At 30.3% G+C, this 11,205-nt stretch overlaps 1 protein-coding gene across 12 annotated transcripts in view; it reads left to right on the plus strand.

The window, feature by feature from the left end:
- The window catches only part of GULP1 (GULP PTB domain containing engulfment adaptor 1), a 259,003-nt gene extending 248,330 nt beyond the window's left edge, over positions 1–10,673 (plus strand). For 8 of the 12 annotated variants that reach the window (XM_036858996.1, XM_036858995.1, XM_036858992.1 and 5 more), the window contains 2 exons: positions 2,427–2,521; positions 8,334–9,559. In XM_036858996.1, coding sequence (XP_036714891.1) covers positions 2,427–2,521; positions 8,334–8,405 — 167 coding nt within the window. In that variant the 3' untranslated portion in view covers positions 8,406–9,559. Of the gene's footprint in view, positions 1–2,426; positions 2,522–4,604; positions 4,616–8,333 lie in introns of all 12 variants that reach the window. The other 4 variants (XM_036858999.1, XM_036859001.1, XM_036859005.1 and 1 more) reach the window with 2 other exon arrangements.
- Positions 10,674–11,205: the final 532 nt, after the last annotated feature.

Below are 11,205 nucleotides of genomic sequence, written 5' to 3' on the forward strand. Positions count from 1 at the left end.
TCTATCCCAAATGCCAGAGTTTAGTAAATACAGCAGTATATCAATAGAAAGATTAGATAGATAGATACATAGATAGATAGAAAGAAATGGAGTTCTGATTACCACTGTATTATATCTATCTATCATTTATCTATCAATCATCTTCTTGTCTATCTATACTAACAATTTAAGGACAGATTGTTCAACTCAGTTTTAATTGTAAAATTGTCTAAAACTGTAATCCAGTGGGGTTTTAGTAATAGGACTTTTTCTTTAAATGAAATCTTAAATGTATTCATTCATTTATTTTTCTTTATATTTTAAATACATAAAAGCAGAAACCTACAAGATTGTTCCTTAGTTTCTCTCCTTACTGCCTGAGAACCCTAGTAGTTCTCCAGAGCGTATTTTTGATCTTTGAATATGTATCAGACTTTAATTAATTTGTTTAATATCATGTTTCCTAATTGATTATAAATTACATGAGGGAAGGTACTTGACTCTAAAGTCCTTTCCTCAACTGCTTTAATCCACTGCCTAGAAAAATGTATGGCACATAATATGTGTTCAATAAATATTTAGTGGATAAACAAAAGAATGAGTGAAGTATCACCTATTTTTTATTCTTTTGCTCTTGTATTAGATTAAATAATTTTCATGTCATTAATTACATAGCAAATATTTTTAAATTGAAAATTGGACTTATATGATGTTTTGTTATGAATTTTAGATCCATCTGAACTGACCAAAATATGCCAAAGAACTCTGTTATATTTATTAATTTGCCTGGTATTGATATGTCTACTTAATATGTAAAGTAGTACTTTCTTGACTTGTGGGGGAGTTGTGGACCCTTGAGAATATGATAAAAGTTAAACTCTTCACAGAAAAACACAACATGCCCACTCATACAAAATTTTGCATTGCATTTCAGGAATGGTAAGGATCCCGTAAGCCCATCTGAAATCTCTGGTGATTTTGAATCCCAACTTTAGAAAACCTGTGTAATGAGAATCTCTGTTTCTCCTGACAACTCTATTTCCTCTTTATTAATTCATTTCTTTTGACAAGCATCTACCACATGTAAAACATTGCTTGATGTGTTCGTGGTACGGTGGTAACCAGGATGCACCTCCAAAGAACAGTTCCTCTTTTCTCTAAGTTCTGGTTTATTGCCTACAGTAAACATGAGACTGAGGAAAATAAATAGTAACAACAATAATAATACCCATCAGTTATATGTACGGTGACAGTAAATTCCCATTTGTTTAGGAGTACCCTGTCTTATTCCTTTCATCCTGGTGAAACTTGGTAGCACTCCTTTCACTCTTAAAAGTGTCTTTATTTGGAAGATAAATTATATGTCCTTCTTATTTATACAATGCTTACCAGAACCAGGAGCTTCTAAACATTTTACATTTATTAACTTAATACATGAATCTGAAAAAAAAAAAATTGTAACCAGAGAAGCAAGAATCTTTCATAATGGGAGTCACAGAATGATTTAGAAGATATAATAGAACTCAAGTAGCATAAATATTATTTCTTACAAAGCATTTAATTTAGAGAATATAGTTTCCTGAAAAATGAAAGTCTTGATACATTATAAATTCCCTTGCCCATATATAATTTAATTTTTTGTCAGTTAAGGCTGCATTTGAATTGATTCAGAGGAAAGAAATTTCTTAAATTTAAGAAAATTTTTAAATCATAAATTAAGTCATAGTCCTATCAATTACAAACATCAATTTTAACTTTGATACTTCTTTAGTGATTAAAAAAACAATGCAGACTTTAAAATATATGCACAGAGAGCTTTTTGATACTCCATTACTGCTATTTTTTAAAAGAAATTTGTTTTTGGGGGATAGGAGGCATTTTTAAAGAACCTGTCTCATTGTGGTTATCTAGGAAGGTGATATGATTTTATACTGCATGAGATGATGTGCCTTAATTTTTTTCTGGCTAAAAGGTGAGATTAAAGTACATGAACTGTGAGTTAAACTACTTCCTAATCTACTAGGTCCTACATATTGCTTCGCTATTGTGTTGCAGAGTCATCAATAAATGGAATAGAGAAGTTTCAGTGAGTAATACGTTAATTTTAGTACATTTAAATTGCTTTAGTAAAGTGTAGGTATTGTAATATATTAATTATGAAATATTTGGTGAATTTGATATTAAGTCTTACTTAAAGACACAGAAACCTCTCTGAATAATAATTCTTTGTCACCAAATAGTTTTTAAATCGTTATAAAAGCGGATCTTTGCTTCCTTGTTGGTGTTTAACTAGTCTAAGCTCAGGAAAGCCCAGCATATAGTGTACGTGTGGATAGGGGCTCATTTGGTCATGCAGGTGCTTCTTTATATAGTCCTGCCTTTGAAACCTAACTCACCTCAACTCACTCCTTGTCATTTCATAAACTAAATTATTTTCTTCCTTTTAGAACGGGACCTGTTTGGAGCAGAACCTTTTGACCCATTTAACTGTGGAGCAGGGGATTTCCCTCCAGATATTCAATCAAAATTAGATGAGATGCAGGTGACTATTTTAACAGATTGGCCCATAAATATTTTTTTTTCTTTTTTCTATGGGACTAAGAGAATGTTATTTCTAAAACTACCCTTCCCTTGAACTATTATCAACTTACTTAAAATAATTACTTTAAAATAACAATAACATACATTTAGTCCTAAAAATACTCAGACAGATGCTAAAGATAAGGTTTCGTTGTGTTTTGTTCTTAATGGTGCGACTTACAGTGGCAAAAACATGGTTCATTTTTTTATACAAAATAACATAAATTCTTCATGAGTTAATTATTCAAAATCCAAAAATTAAAAGGTCATTGCACTAGATTTATAAGATTTGATCTCAGTCTTAACAATTATGAATTTCAGAATTGTGAATGGGTGAAGGAAAATCTTTGTAAGAATGAAATCAGTCTCTTAAAAAGAAGCACTGTAAAGGGGGTCAACTGTATGGTGATGGTCAGAAACTAAACTTTTGATGGTGAACACACTGTCCTGTATACAGAAGTCGAAATATGATGTTGAAATTTCACACATGAAATTTATATAATGTTATAAACCAATGTTACCTCAATTAATAAATAAAGCTGAGAGCTAAAACGAAGAATTCCAAAGGAGGAGGGGTATAAAATAATAGGAAGCATTGTAACTGTAGTTCATAACTTCTGGGCTCTTATTGAAACAGCAGACACCAAATGACAGCTTCCTTAGGAATGTAGTCCAATTGGGTTCTCATTTCTTTCTCTCCCTTTTATTTTTCAATTCTGAATTGTTCTGGAAGTTTGAAGATATTGGTTTTAAAAGCTTTGTACAGTGGGCCATGATTAGTAATTAGTCTTATAAGCACTATAATAAAGTCTTCTCTTTATTATAGTGCTTATAAGACTTCTCTTATATTTCCCTTTACATTTTGATGAAGTTATTATATCCTATTTTTCATCAAAAAGACAATATATAAATGGTAGCATTCAGGCAGAGACCAATTATATGAAGCTGATTGAGAAGATGTGAAGAGAAGGAGTGGTTTTTATTTATTAGGCCTGGGTTAATACATTCACTCTCTATGCTTCATTTCCTGGAAAAAAAAAAGTTGAGGGGTGGATTATGATCTTCTAACACTGATAAAACACTGCTTCCTAGAAAGATAATAAATATCCTTTCACTGATTTTGGACTGAAGGTGTGAAGCAGTCTTCTTTTCTAGGTATCATGTGAATTTCCTTATTATTCTAGATATAATAATGCCTCTGCATTTTAAAAGTTGGGTTGTTTAACATACCTTTAGGTTTTTAAAGAATATGTTAAAACAAAAATTTCTCAAGTTGGGTGATTTATAATTCCCTTTTGCATGAAAAATTATTTTAAATCCTTAATATTGACTTAAACTATTTCTATAACATTTCTTAAATATTTTCAAAAAAAGTTATATACATTTTATCCTTATAGTTCTTATACAACTATTAATTCAAAACTTATAAATTAAAAAAAAGCAAAATTACAACACCTAATAAAATTCAGATTAAGAACTTTAATATAACAGCATGGATTATTTTATTTGGCTGAAACTAAAACGACCAACATCATACTTCTGTTGATATCAGCATGTACCTTGTTTGATGACACAATTTCCCCACATCTTTTCGATAGTTAAAATACTACGAGACTTTCATTCAAATAGTGCATGATTATTTAGTGAGAATGCTTTATTTATTTCATATGAAATAAATTTATTTTCCTTTTCATTAGTTTTACCAATTATGTTTGTACTACCTTGGGACTAATGCTCTTGTAAGAACAAAAACAAACATGGGCACTGATGTGGTAGTATTTGTTCTCAAAGGTTTTACAAAACAAAAGAGTTTCTATTAATGTTTTTTTAGATTTTCACACAACAAATGTTTTCTATAGATGTTTGAAGATAAGCCTGTATCTCCAGATTTTTGTAGAAACCCAGTTTGAGAAACACTATATTGAAATGATTTAATGATATGGTAGTCAAATAATGTTACACTGTGGTATTTTTGCTTTTGTTTTTGTCATTTCTAATATATTCTTAATGTCTTTTTTACTCTTTTCTGCTTTCATGGTGGGTAGCGCCAGAGATGGTTGGTATATTATTTTCATAATAATTTTAAACAACTTATAACTTCTTAAAGCTAAACCTTAATATTTGCATGCTTTATTTAATAAATATTCAAAAAGCAGTTTCACATGTATATGTCTGATTATTAGTTTTGTTTAAAGAGGTTTTATAACCTATATTTGAAGTTATTTTTGCAATGACTCAATCACTATTGCATTGTCCACCTCATTGCTTGTCTGTTCCTTTTAGTCCACGATGTGTTTTCAAGATCACTTTAATTAAAGTAAAATAATATTTTATCTAAAGTTTATAACGACTTTTGTTATTAATCTTGTTAGCCTAATTAACCGAATGCACACATTTAGCTACTATTTTTATCTTTGCATATAATGTAAAAACTTAATACAGTATAATGGGTTGTATAAACTACATTGAGTTAATAAGCCTAGTGAGTTTTGGATTTTCCTCTTTTATTTACAGAGGAAATCATAGAAATATGTCGTGAATGTAAGAATTTAAACAGAAATGTTAAGCCATGTTTTTTTATAAATTGTTAGAAAATTAGATATTTATTTGAAATCAATTATATGCTTATATGATTTGACATAATTTAAACTTCTTAGTACATGTCACTGACAGGCAAATCAGTTTAATAGTACTGATAGCCCAGAAGTGTACCTTGTATGTTATAATAATTTAATACATTAAAAAAGGAGAGTGACAAGTCAATGAAAGAATTTTGCCTTAAGTGATGTTAAGTCAACTGGTTAATAATTTAGGAGATCAATATATAGCTGAAACGTACAACAAATACTCAGATAAATTTTAGAAGCCTTGGGCAGTTTAAAATTTTTGAAATACAATTAAATATATATCAGACTTTTGAAATGGAAAGAAATTTTTATAAGGAAAAGGAAAATATGTACATATAGTCTCCTATAGAAGGTCTTCTATAGTTCTTTTAAATTTTCTCTTTAAAAAATATAACTATATCATGTACACATGATTAAAGTAAGTAGACAAATGATTAGGAAACTAAATAATTGACAGACAAATAAAAAAGCATAGCTCACAAAAGATGACCACAGATGGCTATATACTTGTAGACATGTTAAGTCTAATCAAAGAAAACATACGAATTAAGAACTATAAAAGCTATTTTAATCCAGCAAACTAAACATTATATTTTTTTACTAATATAGAGTGCAAATGAAATTGTGATGAAACAAGCACTCTGAATCATTGCTGGGCCAGGGTCAGTTCACAGCATCCCTTTGGGGAGTAATTTGTTGCTAATACTTGTATTTCTATTTGATGTCAAAAACTTTAATACAGTCTATTCTGAGGAGAAAATAACTATGAATGTGGAAAATCTCTATGCATAAAAACATCCAGTCAACCTTATTTATAATTATAAAATACAGGAAATAAATTATATTAAAATTAATAGAACATTATAAAAATCATCAAATTAGTTTTACAGGGACTCAAAATAATCAAATTTGTTCTACTAAGATTAAAAAAGAATATAGAAATTTATATATAATACATTAAATAAGTTATATATAATATATAGTTATTTATATTAGTATTAAATATTTTTTAATTTATAGGTAGAAAAAAGGGAGACTCAAAGGACATACTTCAACACGTTAATTGTTGCATATGAGTGTTTTTTTTCTTCCTTGATATGCTTTTCTCCATGTTTCAAAGTAAGAAAATGCAGTTGGGGAAAATATTTTATATAAAAATATATTTTTAATAATATATCAATAATAAAATCATTATTTTGTGTGATATGAGTTTATGATAGTTTCCATCACTACATAAATTAAATAAGCCTTATTTTCATTCAGACGTTTAAAATTCAAGAGGATATGGAAACCTTAGAAGGACTTAGAATGCATTAAGTCATGACTTACTAAACGAGGCCTAGAAGGAAGGGTCAGAAAATGTGTGGGAAATTTTAAGAGGAAAGAAAACCAAGGAGCCATGTAACAATGTGTCTGTCAAAAGGGATAATTAAGTTAATCTAAGAGGACTCCTAAAGAATCCTTATAAAAACATGGAGATATTCTCGTAAGTGATATACAAACATTTTTTGTTGAAACAAATGACCCCTATTCTACTTTGATTACTATTCTGCCTTTCATATACTGATAACACATTGATAAATAGTATTTTCAGGGTAATTGAAGTGATAGTGGTTTAATTTCAGAATGAACTGATTAAAACACAATGGTATCAAATCTTTCCAAAGGTAATATATATCCACATTACTTACCTATCTATCTATCTATCTATCTATCTATCTATCTATCTATCTATCTATCTATCTATCTGATATTCCAGAAGATGACATAGTACATAAATCCTCAGATATCCAAATAAAATATTTTAAAAAGCAGTTTATTTACAATATTTTCAGTTTAAAGTATTGACTTTTCTAAGTATTTGGCAGCTGTTTAAAAAAATATGCATACATGTGGCAAAATATTTGTCTTGTGACCAGAATAAGCTTTTAAAACAATGGTAAGTACTCTGACTTTTACTTAACTAAGTATAATTTGTATTCCAAGTACCGAGAAGTACTTTTGAAAAACCCTTAAAGTGATGACATTGCCGTGTGGTCTTTGTGCTTAGACATAATGAAGATTGTTCTCTAAACATTAACAGTGAAAAAGGTGTGGCTTGTATTTTGTAATGATTTTCTTCCTCTATATGATAATGTTTACATTGGATTTATAGTAAGTACATTAGATACGGGTTCTAAATGAAAGTAACTTGAGGAAATGCAAATAGATATGCAATTGGCTAACACACAAGTAGATACCATCTAATTAAACAAAACACAAAGCAGAACAGAGGACAAAAGGCTTCTCTTTGAGAGAGATTTTCTTTTCCTCAGGAATAGACTTTTGTCTACATTTCATTTTATGAGCAAGGATGGGGATGGGGACGGTGGTAAGACCAGAAGTGGCCCATAGTTCAACTACCTTATACAGAAAAGAAGAGAGCTGGGAAGTAGAGAAGGACAAACACCTTTGCCACTAACTTTTAACTCAAAAATCTTCAAAAAATTTTTTTTCATGGCAATTGGGTATTTGGTCTCAATAAATCAAAATCAATTTAACTTCCAGAAGCATCTAAGACATGCTAGAGGTGAGTGGAATTCAAAGCAATAATTTGCAGCTACAAGCAGCTACAAGGCTAGTAGAGGAAGCTTTCTCCATGGCAAAGTGGTCTGCAGTCCTGTGTTACACATAGGATACAGCATTGCATTTAGGGAATACAATGCAATTTATTTTACCAGGCTCTGAATAGTGGTAACCAAGAAGAAAAGTTGAAAACTATCAGGCTGTCATCACCTTGAGGTCTAGCTATCTTACTTATATGAATATTGACCTTTAAAGCCAAGGGATTTAAGCTACAGTAGAATGACATAAAGTAGACTTCACTGAAAAGAAACATTTAAGTCTTAAAATTACTTAATTCCACATATTTCTGTTTTCTTCTATCTCTTATGCGTGCTAACCTCATATATATTTAAAACATTTAAAATGCTAATGGGTATAAAAGCATTTGATAAAAATTTGACAAGCCAACATTTGACATATAATTATTTCTTAGTTGATCAAAACATGAAGATTTCAACTTCTGCTCATAGTCTCTTTCATTTACTGATTTTTTTTTTTTGCTATGAGCATTTCCTATTTTAATGATTTTACTTTATTTTGCAGGAGGGGTTCAAAATGGGACTAACTCTTGAAGGCACAGTATTTTGTCTCGACCCATTAGACAGCAGGTGCTGATGTCAAGAACAAGAGGTCTTGAATCTGTTAAATTTGTTTTGTATACATATCTATTATTCATTATTACTTGTGACAGGTATTATACATGTACCAATATATTTTTGAACCTCATAACTTTCTGAAAATTATTTCAGTAAAATTTCCTCATACTTTCACTGTTGTACTGTAGCATTTTGTTTTAAAAACAACTCACTGTAAAGTAAATCATACTTTTATGTTCCTTTCTGTTTGTTTGTAGAAGAATTTATAACTGAAAGACAAATTATCCAAATATCTGCCTGTGTCTGAGCTCTAAATAATTAGCTTCTTCGAATTTAAGTTCATTCTCTAGGATGCTATTTTATTACTGATTTCCCAAAAGCCATACCTTAAAGATACCTTTCAGAGTCCTCAAGAGATACACCAATGCCAAACTAAATATGTTCTATATTCAAACCAATAAACATGTTACCATTCATTAGACAGATGTCATTTTATGTATGAAATGTTGTTCATATTATTGGGAAAATGTAAACTTTGAATATAATACCACCAGATCCTTTTTAGCAGGTAAAATAACAAAAACATAAATTCCAATAATAATTAAACTAAATGTATTTAGAGTACTTATTAGTAAAATCAAGGTAATAATGTTAGTTATTATTATCAGCTACACTCCAAATATTTTATTTATTTCATACATAAAGATTGTGGAAAAAATGAAAATTTGCTATTTACAAAACACTTAAAATAAAATTTAATTTCTAATGAGGTAAGTTACATTACTAAACATCATCTGATCTGAAGTTTCTGGGAAAAACATTTGGAATATGTGCTGTCTATAGTTGCAGTATCTATTACCCATATATACTTTACCAAATATATTTTTTCCGAACTGAATAAGACTATCCGTCTTATATTTTCTCCTTTGATAAAGATATTTTCTCACCAAAGTTTATTTTGTGATGACCCATTAGTTTTGATACTGTTAAAAATCTATGGCACCTGTTCTTTATGAATTATCAATATTATTTAGCAAATTTAATTTGTATCTGTTTTGTTAAAGTCAGAATCTCATTTTTCACAAACATGAAATTGCTGCTCAGTTTAGTCTTTAACATGAACAATAACATTTTCTTGCAGCTGATTCTTTTTTTTTTTTTAATCCTAATCGAAACCACTTTTTAAAAAAAATTAATTAATTGATTTTATTTTTGGCTGTGTTGGGGCTTCGTTTCTGTGCGAGGGCTTTCTCTAGTTGTGGCAAGCGGGGGCCACTCTTCATCGCGGTGCGCGGGCCTCTCACTATCGCGGCCTCTCTTGTTGCGGAGCACAGGCTCCAGACGCGCAGGCTCAGTAGTTGTGGCTCACGGGCCCAGTTGCTCCGCGGCATGTGGGATCTTCCCAGACCAGGGCTCGAACCCGTGTCCCCTGCATTGGCAGGCAGATTCTCAACCACTGCGCCACCAGGGAAGCCCGCAGCTGATTCTTGATGTGCTGATGAACTCTGACTTTTAAAAATGTTTGTTTCTTACACCTTTGCCCATTATGTAACAGACTGTAATTTGTACTGAGTGCAGCAAAATTTATGGTCAAATTTATAAATTTGGTTCATCACATTATAAGAAAAAAAATTAAATTAATGAAAATATGAGCTTAGATTGAGGGTAGATCTCAAAAATGTTTCTTTTCCTTTAGTCATGGGAATTTTCTTCACGTGCTAAAGGTACATTTTCACTAGGAACAGAAATCAAATAGGCTTATGCAATATTATATTTGTATGTATCCCCATAATGTTCTGTGGTGTATATAAGCCTTCTTGTGTGCTTTCTGTTATCTGCTAAGTTGTACCTTAATTAGAGGGTAGTGTATGTTTCATAAAGAAGAGTCTTTATAATTTTGTTTGTCATATAGTATTTTGGAATTTGTATAATGAGGATGTTTAGAAGCCGTATTAATGGCTTTTTTTAACAGATAGAATTTGTATTTTTATTGTACTTTAAAAAGCTTTATGTAACAGGTATATATTTAGTGGCGATTTATTATCAATGGTAACACAATAGAGTACTTTGCACATTTAAAATATGTTACTGTACCAATTTTTAATGGTAATCAATTCTGCTACTGGCATGATTAAATAGTATATAATTGGTCATTAATTATGAACATTTATTTCACCAGTGCATTTTTATGACGATACAGTTGCAAATTGTATTTCTATGTAAACTCAATGATATGTTTGATTTTGCTGAGAATAAATGATTTTAAATAAATTAAATTGTATAATTTATATTTGTATATATAACTCATTAAATAACCTCTAATTAATTTAGACACATTCTGAAGCTAATCTCATGCCAGATTTTCCTGGTTATAGATTGGTGCCAAAAGAAAGACAGGAAGAGAAAGAAGAAAGCAGAAAAAGACTTTAACTTCATTTCTTACAGCCCACACACATATTAGCTTTATGATCCAACATAATTCAGTTGTGAAAACAGTGGATTTCATCCTGCTGGTGAGAGAGGTCATAGTTTGGTTCCTCTCACCAGAAGCATCTGGTGTAATAACTGTATTAGGTAAATATCTCTTTTCAGAATGGAGAGCCTTTTTAAGCTAGTAATACAAAGGGTATCTTGGCTGGTAGTCTTAAAAAGGTGGACTTGATAATAGAATTTGAGTGGTGGCTAATTAGAATATCATGAAGTTTTGAATCTATTCAAAACACAATGTTAAGTATTTTAATGGTGCACAGGACTCACATGCACAGCTTTGCACACCAGTGAGCAATTCATCCATCCGTTCACTAAAATTCATTTATTAC

This window comes from Balaenoptera musculus, chromosome 7, assembly GCF_009873245.2.
Source record: "Balaenoptera musculus isolate JJ_BM4_2016_0621 chromosome 7, mBalMus1.pri.v3, whole genome shotgun sequence".
NCBI lineage: Eukaryota > Metazoa > Chordata > Mammalia > Artiodactyla > Balaenopteridae > Balaenoptera > Balaenoptera musculus.